The following is a 17,635-nucleotide window of genomic DNA, read 5'->3' as shown; positions in this document are numbered from 1 at the left end:
AAAATCTATCCACAATGGAGATGCTTAATAAAATATTTAACAGTTGGATAACTATGAACTTGTTAAAAAAAATGAAATTTGATGTTGAAATTATTCAACATGCTGAATAAGAAAAAATGGAGACCATTGACGCCACATATCATTTTTGGATATTTTGATATTTTTATATCTTCTTAATTATTTAAAACCAATAATTTATAAATTAAATTATTTATTTTTATTTCTTATACGAAAATGTATTATTTTAGATTCTCTATAAATAGAGATTAGTTTTATTTAATTTAGAAATAGAAAAAATATTTATTAATTAGTAAAATATGATATTGATTTTTATTAAATAAAACTATTATAATGTATAAAAGTTGAATATCTATTAAACAAAACTATAGTTTATCCTTCTGAGCGCTCTAGTCGTCATGTTTTTTCCGAGTTGCAAGTAAGATCGTTAAAGTCTCCAGTTACGAACGACGGCGCCTCTCGGAAATCAGAAAGTGAAACCAGTGTGTCTCAAAACTCCATGTGCTTCTTATAATCTACTAGAGGTTGTCCGCGCTTCGCGCGAAATATTATTTTATTGTTCTTAATATGATTTTCTGATGATGTGATTATGTGATTAGTATTTATTTGCGAAGAGCATTATTTGATGTTTTATTATGTTATGTAGTAGTAGGCAATAAGTTAATATATTATATATTTGTTTCTTTAATAATGTGTTGTTGTATGTATAATACTACTTGTTAGTGGTGAAGTGAGTTTATGATATAAAACATATGGAATTTCAATAACTTTGTCTTTAGGCATTTGTTGATTTTAAGATTAATGGCGTCAAAATTGTATTTTAGGTGTTTTTTGTACTCCCCTCCATCTTTTGACCTTGAGCCATCACTCTGTCATTAAAATACACATAAATTTATTTACAAAACTTATTTAAAACAAAATATAAATACAAAATAAAACTATCGTAAATTCTATATAAATATAAATAAATATATATATATATATATATATTAATTTGATCTCGAATGCCTTTTATATTTGATTTCAAATGCTACTTATACAAGTAATTAAGCATTAAAAAAAGTATCATACCTTGGATGATTTTTTCTAAAATAATTTTTACACATATATTTCTATGGTTATTTTTGTATAAATAATTTCTATAGAAATTAATAAAAATTGTGACTTTTAAAATAAAATTTCCTTTTGAAAATTTTTGAACTTCTTTTAGTTTACAAGTAAGAGAACTTCTTCTAATTTACAAGTATGATAAAATATTTTTTGAGTGCTGAGGTGAAAAACTCGAAAACAATTGCTCTAGTTGTATATATAATCACTTCTTTTATATTAATAAAGTACAAAAAATGTATTGATGATGTGATGGTGAAGTGAACATATGAGAGTGGCAATGAGGCATAAGAATGAGACAAATAATGAAAAGAAAGATCAGTTACAAAAAAAATGAAAAAAAGACCATTAAAATTAATATGATAAATAAGAAAACATAATAAAAAAATCATCGTAGGAAACTGCCAGAAATCTAAAAAAACACAGATTTTGGTTTTTGTGTGAAATTAGGTAGTTATTTGAAAAACTAATTTTTCTAGTTTAAAAAAAAATCATTTTTAGCAAAATTTTCATTGGAAAATAAAATAGTTTTTCAAAACCAAAAACTATTTTAAAAACTACAAACAATCAACCTCTTAGTGTTTTTTAACAATGGCTAAGACATGACTCTTTTTATTATTATTTGACTGAAGCCTTAAGACATGACTCTTTCTTCATCTAGTTAAATCGTAATAACTTAGTTTCTACATGGACTCAAACTTAGGACCAACCTATTAAACAGATGTTTTTAACTTATTTCCTGACGTGATTGTTTCATACTGACATACAATTGTAAAGTCCTATGTAAATAAAGAAATAAATAAATAAATAAATAAACAAAACGTATAAAATCATATGTAAACTAATTACTTTGAAAAATTGAAAACCATTAGCATTGACTTTGAGGTTGGCCTGTCGAGTGTGTGCATCATCAGAATTCAGAAACCTCATATAGTCAACTTGTTCTCACTATTAAAAATCAATTTGAAAACCATAAATAACCACGTCTAATTAAAAATAATAATCTGAAAAAGATAGAAACATTTTCTATAAAAATGAATTGTAAACTTGGATGGGATAAGTTAATAAGAAATACATGTCAACATCTGTACACATCCTTTCTTTCACGTATAAAGAAACACAATACAAAGAGTATCAAAAAGAAAAAGAAAAGGCAGAGTATTGAACTTAATTTAGTTACAAAAAGAATCATTTTCCCCTATTACAATGGATTTTGGTTAAATAATAAAATTTACAGATATTTCTATAAAGAAAAATAAACAAGAATTTCTAACAAAAAGAAAAACCTCAACTTTGTTGGGCGTTGGGCATGTGCAAGTTAATTAGATGGCTTGGTCTCAAGTGTCCTCTGCGAAGATCTTGAAGATAAAATCCTTGAAACGTCGAGAATATTGCTTTGGATCAACAGCTGAGATCGAAGTTGGATCATACTGCATTGATTTGTATGCATGTTCAAGCTTTTTGCTTATATCATAGTCTTGTAGAATGTCTATAACACCAAAGTAGAGAATCACATCGTAAAATTCGCCAGTTGGTTCCCCAACAAGCTGATTCTCACAGTCACTTCTTCTCATTGTCCTTTCAACTCTTGCAGGCATGTTTATACCCAGTTTTATTGGTGCTAACCTGAAAAAGAATCATCCAAGAAACCACCCTTGTGTTATAAAACACCATTTGCAGTTTCACTTAAACTGTGGGTATAACCATTAAGTTTGTGGTTTTTACTTGCTGGCATCAAGAAGAAATCGGTCCATGTCTGCTCGGGAGAGACGAGGGTTTCCACTATCAGGGTTTCCTGCTCAAACAAGAGAAAATTGCCTTAAACAAATAAGCTTTAGAGCATTTTCTATCCACTTTTATATTCTTTCTCTAAAATAAAATTTTATTATAGAATTTGGTTTTGCTCTAATGTATGTTGTATAACAGAGTTATATACTATTCAGAGAAACTATAAAATAATGTTATTATCTTTTTTTTATCAACAAAAGAATGTTATTTATTCCTCTAAATATAGAGATAAACTAACATTTATTATATTTTCGTTATTTTTACCTTTCAAAAATAACATTTTCTCTATAGAGATATTAATTTGAGCAAAACCAACCTCAAAAACAGTTAATCTATTCTAGGAAAAATATAGAGATGGATTAGAGATGGTCCAAAATTTGAAAGTTGAGATAGAATTTTACCGGTAGGGGTTCTAGCACCGGAAGTAGGAGTGGCAGAGTCCTTGGATGCTTCCCGAAAGTGAAGACCAACCAAGAGACTATAGTCCATGATCCTCTCTTGTTCAAGGAACTCACAGTCTTTGTCCACTTGCCTATCAACAAAAATGCTAGAAATTAGGTGACTAATGAAAGAAGAAGCAAGAGTGTTATTACATGTAATGAATCAAATCACCTGCAGAATTCTTGAAACCAGTTCTTCTGCAAACGGAATATGAAATTTAGATCAAGATCTTTGAGCGTTGTGTTTGGATCTATTTCAGACTCTGGTTTAGTGGTAAGACGGCCATGAGATGATCCTTTGAGGTCGAACCGCCTATGTATGGAGTGACCAGTACAGAAGAGATTCCCCATTATCACAAACCTAACCTGCATGGGCAAGTATTCTTCCATCACTACATCCAAAACTGAAAATGCTAATAACAAGAACACACATAGACGAATTACAAAAATGGTAGTTGACCTTCTTCTGTGCAGTGCCAGTCAATTTCACGCAGTGAAGACCAAAGAACTTGGTAACTAGAGTGTTTTCACATGCCCTTACATGATTGTAGTAAGCTGGAAGCATCCTTATAAGAACCTGTTTCAAGTAAACACAAATGAATGTTTCTTGATAAACAGCTTTTAAGTTTACTCTGATACTTACCTTTGTTTCTGCCTTCTTCATGGTCTTGATCATGTAGCCATCATCATTGGTCAAGTAGAAAAAACTTCCACTCTTCCCTGGAGATGATAGCTCCCTAAGAGCATCATTGCCACATATCGATAACATATAGTCTGCTGCATCCACATTAAACAATTTCCGCAGAGTCCTATATAGAAATTTCATAAGTTTTCTTAAGTACCAACACAAGAGAAAAAAATCAAAAGAAGACAGACAGAGGTGCTCTTCGGAGAATCGGCTCTGGGTAGTTGACGAAAAAAAAGAGAGCATATTCTAACCTGAAAACCACAGGACAATAGTCCTTCCATTTGAACTCAACAGACTGGTGTGGAGGAGTGTACTTAGATCCCTCAGATGGAAACTTAGTCCAAAGTTTTTCCTTTGGATCAAACGCCGAAGCCTTCAAATCAAGAGAAGTAGCCGGAGCTGGTCTTCCAACAGAATGTCTTACAAAAAAAAACACAACAATGAATCAAAAACATCAAAGAAAAAACACACACAAGCAGTTTCAATCACAAACACACTTACCTAATCCCAAGCTGCAAGTTAAGCATGAGGTCATAGTTCTTATGTCCTTTAGAGATAGTTTGACCTTGTTTCTTAGCAGGCTGTATTCTCAAAGGCCTTAACGGTGATGATCTATTACTCTCCGTATCATCTACCTGAAGATAACCAGAACCATTGTTCCTCAACTCCATCTCACCATTACTAACCCTTCCGTCAACAGATCTCCTCCTCGGCCTCTCGCTGCTGCCACTACTCTTAGTCTTGTTCCCGCTACTACTCTCGGACGAACCGTACCAAACCGGCATCTTCTGGGACGGCAAAACCGGGATTCTCTGACAAGTACAAACCACACACTCGCTCAAATCAACGCAGAACACTTGCTGCGGTTGCCACTCGAAGTTCCCTGAAGCTGTGGTCGGGTAATAAGTCCCGTTCTGTTCTTCAGGATCTTTACTCCAAACCCCGACGTAGAAACTCCCGTCCGACCAGCGGAACGTACCGTTTCCTTTAGGAGCAGAGTCTTCCCAAGACCCGTCGTAACGGTTCCCGTTGCTCCATATCATCGTCCCGTTACCGTTCATCGTCCCGTTCTTCCACTGGCCGATGTAATGATTCTCGTTCTTCCACTGGTACCTCCCGTGCCCGTCTTGCAAGCCTCTCCTCCACTCTCCGTCGTAGCAGTCTCCGTTGACATAGCTTTTGGTGCCTTGGCCGTGTCGTAGGTTCATCACCCACGATCCTCTGTACAAGTCTCCGGACGAGTCGATGTAAGTGCCTTTGCCGTCCATGTAGCCGTTCTTGAAATCGCCCTCGTAGGTCGCGCCGCTTGGCCAGCTGAAACGGCCTTTGCCCATGGTTTTGCCGCGGTGCCATTCTCCGACGTACATACAACCGTCGGTCCAGAGATATTTGCCGTGTCCGTGAGGGAGACTGTCTCTCCATTGGCCCGTGTAGAAGTCTCCGCTTGGTAACGCTTTCTCGGCGTGGTAGGTTTCTCCCGTTGGTCGGCTGTAATCGTCGGCGTCATCTGCGTGTGCTACCGACATTTTTTGGTTAACTCTTTTTGTCTGTTTTGTTTTGTATTGGTTTGGTTTTGTGTGTTTACTTTTTCAGATATGTCTTCGTCTTGGAATCAATGTTGTTCTCATTCGTTCCTCCATGGGAGGATCTTGGTAGGAAAAAAAAGAAGGTAGTAAAGCTAAGAAGATAGAGAGAGAGGAGAAATGAGATGTTTTGATTGGTGTGAGAGAATGAAGAGTTTGGTAATGGCCATTGTTTGTTTATTGGAGGTCCGCGTTTCATTCCTGAAGCTATTACCGAACCAGACATCTGGAGGGACTCGACGTGCTTACCTTGTCAATGCTGACGTCATTTATTATTCTTTTTTTTTTCTTTTATCTAAAAAGGAGATAATGGTTATAAGTTTTTTTTAAGAGGTTTGACCTCATGAATCCTTTCTCTCTTTTCAAATAATAAAACTAAAACAATAATAAAAATTATATATACTATAGTTAAATATTATGTTGTCATTTATTTATAAGTACATAAATTATGTTTAGGTTGTTAGAAAATACATTATTTAAATTATATACTACTGATGACAAAAAAAAATTATATATACTACTAGGTAAATATTATGCTATCATTTTACTTATAAGTTCACAAATTATGTTTAGGTTGCTAGAAATACATTATTTACTATTTTCTTCATTAGTTGGTTTTGTTTAATAACACGTTTGAAACAAAAATAACACGTTTGAAAAAAGTAGTAATAAATCGTTAGTGATGTAAACACATAAGCGAGATTAATTCTTTTATGGTTTTGATTAAAAATCAATAGAGTCAGGTAATCCTGGTAGCTTGAAGCCTGAAGCCTTGAAACATCAAAAACACATTACATTTATTAAAGGAAAACACGTTGAAGCTATTGCTTGTTTTCATATTATTTGGTAGAAACTAGGATTGGTTCTGAAAGAATTGTCAATCATCAATCAAATTATGCGTTTTTGTACATAGGTTTTGAGGTATCTCAAGAAAAAAGTAGCATCTCTTCACTATCAATATAAACAACAACAAGAAAACGAGGGAGAAAACGAAAGTGTTTATCATTGAGTTAGTGGAAGACATTCAATCTGGATCTCAAGAACACCTCTCTCCACTTTTTGAAGCCTTAGTGAAATGTCTTGTTTCACTTTCACTTCTTCATGTGAGACTATTCCATCACTCACCGATGTATCCTCTTTGCACGCCAGCCAACTCCCCAGCCGCCTCGTTTCTCTTATGGTTGATGTCTCGTACTCTATTGCTGCACTCACCAATGGTTCTATGTCTATCTCTGCCTCTCCCATGAAATCATCCGTCGTGAACTTGTCCTTGTCGTACACTAGCTGCAAAAAAAATGACATGTTTAAGAGTTTGGTATAGCTCGGTATAAGGGCTGACCCTGGACTTTAAAAGCCATAAACATTTTAAGATCAATTTTTTTTTTTTAAATATAACAAAACCTATGTATATTAATCTTAAAAAAATTAATGAGTTCAGTACACACAGTCAAAAACATTATTCTTCAACCTAGTAGCATATCTTTTTCCACATCTTCCTTCTTTGTTCGATCATTCTCTCATTTCTTGTAGGAAATTCAACTATGTAACTGTTATTATTCTTGAACCTATAAGTCAAAAACATATATGCACTTACCACTTTGAGAGGAGGCACCTGCTCAGGTATCGAAAGCATCAACGTCTCATTCCACACAGGATTCAAGTTGTTCTTTATCACCCTTGTTTTTACCGACTTCACCAACATCAAGAAACAGACCCTGTTTAGTTTCCATAAATAGTTTAGTTCTAAAGATCATTTTTCCAGAGAGCTTACTTGTTGGCCAAGAGAAAGGATGACATAAGGATCACTGGTCATCACATCTCGAACCGCAAGGTTTGTTCCTTTAACCACATTAACCTTAATCAATCCGACAAACTCGACCATACCTGCCTATAAAACACATCCACAATAACTAGCATTAGCAACATTCATTACATTAAATAGGTATGGCATGTATGTATACTGGTTGTTTACCAGAGAGTTGCTCTTCTTTGTGCCTTTGTGATCAGATTCTCTTCTTCCCCAGCTATTCCTAAGAGCATGACCAATACGGTTTTTCGCAGAACGGTGGCTAGAAGAACATAAAGACGCTGGTGGATTATTTACTTGGCTAGGCTGCTGATGAGAGCACAAATCACTATCATTTGGATCCATAAACTGGTGCAGCTCATATTTCTTCCTGCAGATTCAGGATAATAAACAATGAGATGACTATATACGTACATGACACTATATCAAAGTGTGAGTAAAATATGTCACCTGATGAAATCACTGCGTTCCTCATTATTGGAATCAGGTTTAGGTTTCTTTAACTGGTCGATGTTGCAAGCTTCGAATCTTTGGTTCACTACAGTGTTTCCACCGCACCCTACGAGCATATCAACTTGATCATCTGTCCACTCATCTAGCTTAACTGATAAAACCTGTGATTAATGGCCAATAAAAATTGATGAAAAGGCTTTAAAGATACAAAAAAAGGCAGAGAGAAGCAAAGTAAGACCTTTGATATATGAACTCCAAGGCTTCTGTGTACACCAGAACACTTTATGCAGATGAATACGCCGAGGTTTAAAGATCTACACAACATCACTAAAATGAATCAATCCATCAATAGAAGAACTGTACAAGTGCACACACACACATAAACCAATCAACTTACACCCATTTCGGTTTGGGAGATCCACAGTCAGCACAATATTTATTACCAGGTTGCTTCAGCAACTTCTCCAACCGATCTCGAGGATCTGAAAATGTCAAACAGGACATGAGGTGGTCTCCAACAAACACTAGCAGGGCCCAAGTAGACAATATCATATACTAATTGATAGGAGTAGAGGTGGAAATAGAGTAGAAAAACCCCCAACAACTAGCATAATATGTAGAGAAAGCTGCATTGCAGGAAGTCGTGTTTTAGGTATTACCAGAAGAAGAAGATGTCTGCAAATCCATTTGAAGAGTCCATCTTGGTGTGTCAGAACATAAAAGGTCATATAAGCAAGCACGCGACCCTAAAACACAAAGTCAACATTTTAAAAACGGTATTCATAGAGAAGCCTTGTAAAATGGATATTGACATTATTAATAGGTTACCAGGAACTTCGACAGGATAGACATTTTCTTGACCGACAGACATTTTCGAACTAGAGCCGAGACAATGAGAACACGAGAGAGACATTCAAACAGGTTTTTGTCTGAAAGATTTTTCACGACATCCCCTGAAGAGCCATTGCATTTGTCAAACAAAACAAAATTGCACCAAAGAAAAGTTTTCTTAAAAGGATTTATCGAGAATACCGTAAACAAGGGTCGAATATGCAAATGCAAATCCATCAAAGCCTCCTTCGAAAAATTCTAATTTTCTTGAAAAAAAAGAAAACTAAAAACTCCAAGAATCAGTTGTTGTTTTTTTTTTTGCAGAAGGGAGAACAAATTGTCTTTGTATGACTACTGGAGAAGGAAAAAAAAAACAAAAAAAGTTACGAAAGAATTTGGATGAGAAATTTGGATGAAAATTGTCTGAAAAATTGCATCATCATGCAGACAAGGAGACGGATAAGCTGTTTTTTGTTTATTTGTGGGTCAGAGATGAAAGGAGAGGAGACACAAAATTGTAATTGACACGTCATAAAACAATTATTAAGACATAAATTACTTCTTGATTCTTAATTAGTTTTGGTAGACAAAACAAAACAAACTTACAAATCTCTATTTAGAATGCACAATTTCATTGATAAAATTATTAGGTATAATATCCTACATCAGATGTTCGAGTTCATATGGATTTTAAATAATATGTAAAAAGTTGGCTGATTTATTTATCACCGATTAATTTTAGTTTTTTTTTAGATTGAAACTAATATGGTATCAAAAAAATAATCCATAATTAATTCGATCCAAAGTTGGTTTCATCAATCTTTGCCAAAAAAAATTTGAAATTAATAGCTAATAAGCCATTGTCTCAAAATAGTGAATTATAGATAATGTTCCACATCAAAAGTTAGAATATATTTTTAAAAAGACGAGGCAATCTATTTTTATCAATTGGATTTAGATTGTAAATTCATCTAACATAATAAAAACCACATTACAAACACAATTTAAAGGTTGTGATTATTGCATCTGCTTATAGAGAATTACTACCAGAGTCACCGCATTTTATATAATTTGTGTTGGATCCGTACCAAACTTACTGTAAAAGCATTATTTGCTAGTTTTCTGGTCAAGTATACGACAGAAAAAAGAAGTTGGTGTTTTCCATGTTGTGGAACAAATATTAAAATTTCCGACGTTCTCAAGTTCTATAATGAGACATGTCCTTTTGATTTGCTCATAGCAGTAGTTGCCTCACCTTTCTGATTATTATTAATATACCGTGACTTGGTGCCCAATCAAACTCCCTACAACTTGTTCTTTTTTAGTTTTTTCGAAGCTGCATAGCTTTTTGACCTCATCATTCATGCCACAGCTTAGGTGTTTGACAATATTAAACACATAAACACAATAGATGATATCAGTAGTTGCTTCAATTTCTGATTAAAAATCTCTCTAATCTGAGATTCAATATAGAGTTGAATGAGTGACTTGTATTAAAGAAAAGCAATTTCCTTCAAAGACACTTGAGAGTCCAAACTGATTGCATAACCCATAGCAAACTATCACATTCTGCCCCATACACACATTCGAAAGATTGGGTGATCATGCCTAGTGCCATTCCATATAATTAAGAGGCTTAAGACATGTAAAATATCAAATATGTAGCTCTTATAAAATAATGAAATATTAACAAAATGAAAAGTTGTCTTTGGAAAAATTAAAATGAAGTGTTTAAAGTGAATTGAATTTAGGACATGAGTGCCATTTACCTGCTTACAACCATCTAAAGCTAAACTACACATGATGTTTTAAAATGTGGTTTGTTTAATTTTGCATGACATGTGGCCTAAAGCAGATGGTTTATATGCTTTAGAGGAGGGACTAGGGCCGGCTTTGAACAATATGTGACTCCAAGCAAAGGCAGAATATTTAGCCCACGAAACAGGGGTTTATCAAAAGATGCATCAAAATTGCATATAATAATAATCCACCATGACAAACTCTCACGTTCTTTCATTGTAATAATCCACTTGAACCTGGGTTCTCTATATTAACATCTCCTCATTTCCTTAGTTGTGTCTGGCCGCAATGATGATAAGTTTTCATTGCCATATGTAAACTAACATTTCTGCCGGAAAACAAGATATTCCTTAAAAAAAAAAAAAACCTTTTCTTATAGTTATGTTTCATACATTTTGCAACTAAATGTAAGTAGTGTCTAAATAATACTACTACTCTATATGTTTCACAATGTAGATTGTTTTGCAATAATTTAAAATTTTGTTAGTTCAAAAAATATCATTTAACATATAAACAAGATATAATTCAATCAATAACGAAAGACTTCATAATTAAATTATTCACACAATATCTAATAAATATAAAAATTTCCACTGATTCTATTTTGAAACAATATTTTCTAAAAACAAATTATATTATGACACAAAATGAATATATTGTTTAATAAATTGCTACACTGGGAACCTTTTTTTTTATCAATGAGAAAACAATTAACGCGCCGGGTTGGGTCAGGACTCAGACCCACTCGAGTCGGGGGAGTTACTAGTGATCAGGGTAAACCGGTCAGATTCACTCAAGTAGCCCCGGTTTAAATTTGGTTATTGTAAGAAGTCGGTGTTACATGCTTTGTCTCCCTGTAGTAGCGAAAGGCAAAAATCGATTGTCCAAAAAAAAAAACATAAAAGCGGCGAAGACAACCACCGCAACGTTATTGAAAGATGGCGAAAGATTGTTTAACCAAAGTCGTTGCCGGAGCTGCAATCGGCGGCGCAGTTGGCGGCGCTGTAGGTACAATTTTCTGGAAAAAAAACCCTAAATCCCAATTGCGATTGATACAAATTACAATCTTGTGGTGAATTAAATCTCTCAGGTGCTGTCTATGGAACTTACGAGGCGATTAGATTCAAGGTAACGACTTTCTCTATATGAACATCTTCTCAAGCTTGTAAAAGTCGGTTCCTTTTTAGTGAAATGAAATCTTTTCTGACAGTCTTATGGCGTGTCTTCACGTTGAGACATTAACTAGTTGTCACCATGTTAGAGAACTTTAAAACAAACGATTCAGTTATAATTGAATGCTCTTGTTGTTGTGTTTGTTAGTTAGCTTAGCTAGAGAGGATGATAGATCTGAAGTCTTTGTGCTTTAAGGTTAGACTAGTAATCAGCTCTTGAAAACAATCTCGATACATGATGATGCTCTTGACACTATATGCGTAAGCAGTTGTGAAAACAATCTCAATCTCAACTGCTTGATGATTCATTTGTGACTTGCAGGTCCCTGGGCTAATGAAGATAAGGTACATAGGGCAGACAACCATGGGCAGCGCAGCGATTTTCGGACTTTTCCTAGGTGCAGGCAGTTTGATACACTGTGGAAAATAAGCAGCGTTAAGTGTGTGCCCTGGTGAAAGATTTGTTACTTTTCTGAAAGACATTGAGCTTTTTTATTCAATAAGTTTTTTTTTTGGGGTGAATCATCATCATCATGTCTTGGGTTTTGATGTTTTGTTTCTTTTGCATGATATAATCTTGTTAATGAAAAGATTATGATTTTTTTACTCTCCAAGACACTTTATGTATTTGAATTTACTCTCCAAGACACATTGCACATGTGATATACTTCTTCCTTAGTCATTGTCTTCTATACCCTTATGGTAGAGAAAGTAGAAAAAACAAACCGGTTGAAATCCTATATTTTGGTTTACCAATTGTACCAACCCTATCTTTAATTCAGATTGACACATTTTTCTCTCTCTCTCTTTTACAATTCTCTCTCTCTCTCTCCAACACTTCCTTTTTGCGGCGATTTCTGAAAACCCTAGATCTAAGTTTTTTACAGTCTCTCCTTCCATCTCCTTGCGTTCTTCACACACTCTCCGCCACTCCGCCGTTCTTAAATATCCGCTGCTTCCTGTACTTGTCACAGTCGCTAGCTCCTATGGAGGAAGATCACATCCACTCTCCACTCGTCAGCCAATACGTGGCACAGCTTTACGGCTCAACTTCTCACAGCAAGTCAACAACTGGTGAACCCGTCCACGCTTCACCCATCCACGCCTCACCCATCCACAATCCCCAAACACCTTCATCCCCATAAATGTTTCACCCGTCCACTCTTCCTCCGTCCATGCTTCACCCGTCCATGCTTCACCCATCCACACCTCACCAATCCACAATCTCCAAACACCTTCATTCCCCATCAACGTTTCACCCATCCACGCTTCTACCACCCAAAATCCTTCCGTACACAGCCCACCCGTCCACAACTCAAGGAAATGCAGTTGGATCTATAAATGTCAAACCAAAAACAAGAACAAACTGAAACCTTCAATTTCTGTCAAGAACAGCTCCAATAAAGACAAAAATTTAGTGTACTCGGTCGCTTCCTCTACATCCAACACAATAAATTCACGTCCTTATCAAAGCTGACTTACTTCTCAAGTTTCAATTTTGGCCTTTGATTGAAACCACAAGATCCAAATCCGACGGTCAAGATTAAGGTACTTCACTCAATAAGCCTAACCAATAAATGCCTCCTATGAAACAAATAAACCGAGCTCCATAGGCCAAACCGGTTTCCCTTTGAGAATCAAAAAATCAAGCTGTCTTCGATAAGGGTATATTCGTCTGTTTTTTGTCTTTGGCCAAAGGAAAGTGCTTCACATGAGCTCCTTAGGTCAGTCTGTCTGTCCTAGAGATTACCTGTGTAATTGTTTTTATCATCTTCTCAAATTCTGTGTTCAGTCATTGATGTGTTCAAAGAGAATGTGAGCATATGCCTTATGTTTGGTGTTATATTTGTTATAAGCTTCTGATTTTGTTCATAAGCATAAGGTTTGTGACCCTGTAAAATTAATTTTTCAATACCTTTTCCTTGTTTTAAGAATGTGTAAGTAAAACACCCACTGAAATTGACCTTTGAAACCAATCGAAACCTGAGAGTGTGTACATGTATCGTGACTCCTAGGTTCCCTCCGTGAGATACCATAAACACATCACTCGCCTTGCACACTATATAGACGATAACTACCATTATCAAAGCTCGTTTTGTGTTGAGTTCAAGGAGAACGCAATATCGCGTTTGTTGTATAGATGTGGGAGTTCACTTGTTAACAAACCGGATCAGTGTGGTGTTGATGAGTTGGGCGGAGAAAACAGTTGTTATAGGTCCAAGAGTCTTGCGTCTGATCCAGTGGAAAATGCACATCACAACGACATAACATATGCCTTCAAATTACAACGATACAATAACAAACATATCAAGTTGCTCTATCTTTCTTGAATATGGTCAAGAGACATGAGATGACCGGGACTTTGCATTTCATTCTGAGGCTTGATATACCAAAGGAAAAACATATTATATTGTTGGAACTAATTGGTAGGGGATTAAAAATGGTCAAGAGTTTGAAACGCAAAGTTATGAATGGTTAGTGGAGTCGTGGACTCACGTATCTTGTAAGCAAATCTGATGATAATTAAAAAAAAAAACTAGTACTTATGAGATACCATATTTTATCCACCGATGGGAGAGAATATATAATCCACCAGTCATCTATATTAAACTTCAAAAATGTACATGTCATTATCATATGAACGAACGCCTTGATTGTATTCAATGTAGCTACATAACACTTCAGCACGTTTTTAGCCGTCTTAAGTTTGAATAATCAAAGCAAATTTTAAAGTTGTTTAAACGCATGCATTCCTCTAACTTCAAATTTTGAATCTGTGGAATACAAAACCATTAACTCCATAAAGTAATATATATACTACTGTTTATAATAGTGTTTGTGGACCTTCATCGACTCGTGGATAAGATAACCTCTCCCTCTCATACATCTCTTCTCGACAACACCAATAGACACGGGACTCAACTAAAAGCTCCTCTGGATTTTTCATTTTGATTATCTTTTCTTTTCCATTTTTAGTGTCATCGTTACTCACAGGAGGGTGGTGGGGGAAAATCATTTGTTCTTGGTTTTTTCTTCTTTTTTGCTTCTGAATTTTTTATTCACAAAAAAATTATTTGACTGCGTAGAGGAGAAGATTAGAGAGAGAGAGATAACGTTTGCAGAACGTGACAACATTAAAAAAATAATTAAAGGTTACAACTTTTAATTAAAATTTAATCCAATAAAGGAGCTTCCTTTACATTTCCTCTGAACCATCCTCAGTTTCTTTTTTTCTCTTTCTTGACATGTTCGTGATTGGTCCGAAACTGACTCCAAAAAAATCAGACAAGACCCCACGATGTTCGGAATCCAAAGCAAAAGAGACTTAACAACCGAGCTCCAATCCCAAATCCCGATCCTCCGCCCCAGCATCCACGCCCGACGAGCCAACATCGTCGTCAAGTTCCAAGACCTATACGGCTTCACCGTAGAAGGAAACGTCGACGACGTCAACGTCCTAAACGAAGTCAGAGAGAAAGTGAGGAACCAAGGCCGTGTCTGGTGGGCTCTCGAGGCTAGCAAAGGAGCTAACTGGTATCTCCAGCCGGATACTCTGTTGACCGGAGACGGTATCGTGTCGAAGACGTCTCTGAAGATCTCGGCTTTGAGTAATGCGATTACGCTGAAGAGGCTGATCAGGAAAGGGATACCTCCCGTGCTGAGGCCTAAGGTGTGGTTCTCTCTCTCCGGTGCTGCTAAGAAGAAGTCTACTGTTCCGGAGAGTTATTACGGTGATTTGACTAAGGCTGTTGATGGGATGGTTACGCCTGCCACGCGGCAGATTGATCATGTGAGTTATTTGGTCTTTTATCTAAAGTCACAAACATTTTTTTGATCTTTCTACGCAAATTAAAAGGATACTACTACTGTGTGATATGGTCATAGAAGACTACTTCATGTGTTATGTGCTATGAATAGTTGATTCGAACCCCTATGATCATGACATTATGCCTCTGAGGAATTGTTTTGTGGGTTGTAGGATTGATGTTGGTTGCAGGAAACCAATAAGTGCGGTTCATTTCCATATATTTTGGTTGTTCTAGATCCGACACTGTTCTAAAAATTGGTCTAGGTACTGTAGTGCCTAGGCATAGTCGGTATATGCACCCACATAATCAATAATCTCATATAAAATATCTAACCACCGTCTAGCGATTTATCGAACATTGAGATCAGCTGTTCATTTTTGTGTTCTAGCAACTTATAGGCAGAGCTTTTATGCTGCTATGTTACTTGTTTGATTAATGGTCATTCGAGGTTATGTGATATGATAAGTTGATTACATTATCCTTAAGTGCAACCTCCTTGGATTTTTTTCATGATTTGCCTTTGAAAGTTGTGTATTTACTTTTTGTAGGATCTGCCACGGACTTTCCCAGGGCATCCATGGTTGGACACTCCAGAGGGTCATGCTGCTCTAAGGCGTGTGCTTGTTGGATATTCATTTCGAGACTCTGATGTTGGTTATTGCCAGGTACACACATAATTATTTTTCCCATCTTCATTGTCTTTATTCAAATGAGTTTTGTAATCTTAATCATTTTGTTGCAGGGACTAAACTATGTTGCAGCGTTACTATTACTTGTGATGAAGACAGAAGAAGACGCCTTCTGGATGCTAGCAGTCCTTTTAGAAAACGTATTAGTCCGCGACTGCTACACAACCAACTTGTCTGGTTGCCATGTTGAGCAAAGGGTTTTCAAAGATTTGCTCGCCCAAAAATGTCCTCGGTATGTCCTTCTTGGTTCTTAATCAAATTGTGTTTGATTATCCTGCTGTTTTGATCAAGAAAACACATTATATATTTTTGCAGAATAGCTACTCATCTTGACGATATGGGCTTTGATGTTTCCCTTGTAGCCACAGAGTGGTTTCTATGCCTCTTTTCCAAAAGCTTGCCTTCTGAGGTTCTTTTTTTAAAAAAACACTACATTGGATTCTTTGGCTTTATAAGCTTTGCTTTTGTTAGTTACATAGAGAATTTTTGTTTACAGACAACTCTACGAGTTTGGGATGTACTTTTCTATGAAGGAGCTAAGGTTCTTTTCCATGCAGCTTTGGCAATATTCAAGGTTCTTACTTCTCTTCCTTTTGATCAGTGTTTTTTTTTCCATAAGGTTAAATCTCATTTTCACGGATCTCTTGTTTATTTGTAGATGAAAGAAACTGAGCTGCTTATGGCACACCAGGTTGGTGATGTAATCAACATAATACAGACTACCTCACACCAGCTCTTTGACCCTGATGAGTTACTAACGGTAAGCTATATCCCTAATCCGAAAATAAAAAAGAAACTAGTTCACATGTTCAAGATTCATTTATTATCTTTTGTTTAGGTGGCGTTTGAGAAAATTGGATCAATGACTACCAACACAATATCTAAGCAGCGGAAGAAACAGGAACCAGCGGTGATGGCAGAACTTGACCAGAGACTTAGGAGACTAAACTCTCTTAAAGAAAGTGGTAAGAGTACATAAAAGTGTTGGGTTGGGAGAAGATGAGGCATAAAGTGTACAACAAGGAGGGAGTCCAATGGTTTATTTACTTACCCCTCTTGAAGTATATAAATAGGATGTTTTTTTTTTCTTTTAACTTTGAGAGCAAAACAAAAGACCAAGATGATCCATTTATGAGATGGTAAATGTCAAAGTTTCTTCACTTTCCTAAAGATGTGTTCATTGCCTTTGCTTTGTCAACACTACCTCTTTTGATATTAATCAATTGTGATCTTCATATTTTCTCATAGATGCATTTCAATTCTTCTTTGCTTCATAGCAAAGTGTTAATTCTCATTACTGTTTCTTATTAGCCATGAGGATAAGACTTCACATGGTAAAGAAAGTGACATATGAGCCATGAGGACAATACCTGTTGTGATACTAAAATTAATATATAAATATATTATATTAGAGAAAACTTTGCAGCAGTTCAAATTTGGAGTTTGCGTG

The 17,635-nt window shown here is 35.7% G+C and overlaps 4 protein-coding genes across 5 annotated transcripts; 2 read left to right on the top strand and 2 right to left on the bottom strand.

The window, feature by feature from the left end:
• Positions 1-580: 580 nt before the first annotated feature.
• LOC103859253 (phosphatidylinositol 4-phosphate 5-kinase 6) lies at positions 581-6,198 on the bottom strand. 2 transcript variants are annotated; one of them, XM_009136763.3, is made up of 8 exons: positions 4,543-5,567; positions 4,293-4,460; positions 3,997-4,162; positions 3,814-3,930; positions 3,526-3,719; positions 3,315-3,445; positions 2,851-2,920; positions 2,463-2,751 (listed from the first exon to the last, which is right to left on the bottom strand). In XM_009136763.3, exons 1-8 carry the CDS (start codon positions 5,565-5,567, stop codon positions 2,463-2,465), a joined length of 2,160 nt encoding a protein of 719 aa, XP_009135011.1. The 2 variants fall into 2 exon arrangements, with proteins under 2 accessions (XP_033142696.1, XP_009135011.1); XM_033286805.1 differs by having other exon boundaries at positions 581-2,751; positions 3,814-4,162; positions 4,543-6,198.
• A 285-nt stretch (positions 6,199-6,483) lies between these two features.
• On the bottom strand, positions 6,484-11,080 carry LOC103859252 (probable ADP-ribosylation factor GTPase-activating protein AGD11). The gene is made up of 10 exons (XM_009136762.3): positions 8,917-11,080; positions 8,713-8,837; positions 8,544-8,630; positions 8,282-8,366; positions 8,123-8,198; positions 7,882-8,045; positions 7,597-7,801; positions 7,396-7,512; positions 7,219-7,314; positions 6,484-6,908 (listed from the first exon to the last, which is right to left on the bottom strand). Exons 2-10 carry the CDS (start codon positions 8,795-8,797, stop codon positions 6,627-6,629), a joined length of 1,197 nt encoding a protein of 398 aa, XP_009135010.1. The 5' UTR covers positions 8,798-8,837; positions 8,917-11,080; the 3' UTR covers positions 6,484-6,626.
• Positions 11,081-11,325: 245 nt separating this feature from the next.
• Positions 11,326-12,350, top strand: LOC103859250 (reactive oxygen species modulator 1). The gene is made up of 3 exons (XM_009136761.3): positions 11,326-11,523; positions 11,606-11,643; positions 12,010-12,350. The coding sequence occupies exons 1-3, from the start codon at positions 11,454-11,456 to the stop codon at positions 12,115-12,117; spliced, it is 216 nt and encodes a 71-aa protein (XP_009135009.1). The 5' UTR covers positions 11,326-11,453; the 3' UTR covers positions 12,118-12,350.
• Positions 12,351-14,496: 2,146 nt separating this feature from the next.
• Positions 14,497-17,457, top strand: LOC103859249 (growth hormone-regulated TBC protein 1). The gene is made up of 7 exons (XM_009136759.3): positions 14,497-15,477; positions 16,045-16,161; positions 16,239-16,417; positions 16,501-16,594; positions 16,682-16,759; positions 16,844-16,945; positions 17,024-17,457. Exons 1-7 carry the CDS (start codon positions 14,986-14,988, stop codon positions 17,162-17,164), a joined length of 1,203 nt encoding a protein of 400 aa, XP_009135007.1. The 5' UTR covers positions 14,497-14,985; the 3' UTR covers positions 17,165-17,457.
• The last annotated feature ends 178 nt before the right edge of the window (positions 17,458-17,635 follow it).

The sequence above is a fragment of the Brassica rapa genome, chromosome A03, assembly GCF_000309985.2.
Source record: "Brassica rapa cultivar Chiifu-401-42 chromosome A03, CAAS_Brap_v3.01, whole genome shotgun sequence".
NCBI lineage: Eukaryota > Viridiplantae > Streptophyta > Magnoliopsida > Brassicales > Brassicaceae > Brassica > Brassica rapa.
This window is presented reverse-complemented; position numbering and strand designations above follow the sequence as displayed.

Bases quoted from the DNA above. Each gene is read 5' to 3' on its own strand.
- LOC103859252 (XM_009136762.3), bottom strand. From the start codon at position 8,797: ATGTCTCTCTCGTGTTCTCATTGTCTCGGCTCTAGTTCGAAAATGTCT. The intron at 7,513-7,596 runs GTAAACAACCAG...TGTGTTTTATAG, and splicing joins CAAAGAAGAGCAACTCTCTG to GCAGGTATGGTCGAGTTTGT. The intron at 7,315-7,395 runs GTAAGCTCTCTG...ATGTTGGTGAAG, and splicing joins TCCTTTCTCTTGGCCAACAA to TCGGTAAAAACAAGGGTGAT.
- LOC103859250 (XM_009136761.3), top strand. From the start codon at position 11,454: ATGGCGAAAGATTGTTTAACCAAAGTCGTTGCCGGAGCTGCAATCGGC. The intron at 11,524-11,605 runs GTACAATTTTCT...TAAATCTCTCAG, and splicing joins CGCAGTTGGCGGCGCTGTAG to GTGCTGTCTATGGAACTTAC. The intron at 11,644-12,009 runs GTAACGACTTTC...TGTGACTTGCAG, and splicing joins ACGAGGCGATTAGATTCAAG to GTCCCTGGGCTAATGAAGAT.
- LOC103859253 (XM_033286805.1), bottom strand. From the start codon at position 5,567: ATGTCGGTAGCACACGCAGATGACGCCGACGATTACAGCCGACCAACG. The intron at 3,446-3,525 runs GTGATTTGATTC...TTTTGTTGATAG, and splicing joins TGGTTTCAAGAATTCTGCAG to GCAAGTGGACAAAGACTGTG. The intron at 2,752-2,850 runs GTAAAAACCACA...ATTCTTTTTCAG, and splicing joins TTTCTTCTTGATGCCAGCAA to GTTAGCACCAATAAAACTGG.
- LOC103859249 (XM_009136759.3), top strand. From the start codon at position 14,986: ATGTTCGGAATCCAAAGCAAAAGAGACTTAACAACCGAGCTCCAATCC. The intron at 15,478-16,044 runs GTGAGTTATTTG...TACTTTTTGTAG, and splicing joins CCACGCGGCAGATTGATCAT to GATCTGCCACGGACTTTCCC. The intron at 16,760-16,843 runs GTTCTTACTTCT...GTTTATTTGTAG, and splicing joins CAGCTTTGGCAATATTCAAG to ATGAAAGAAACTGAGCTGCT.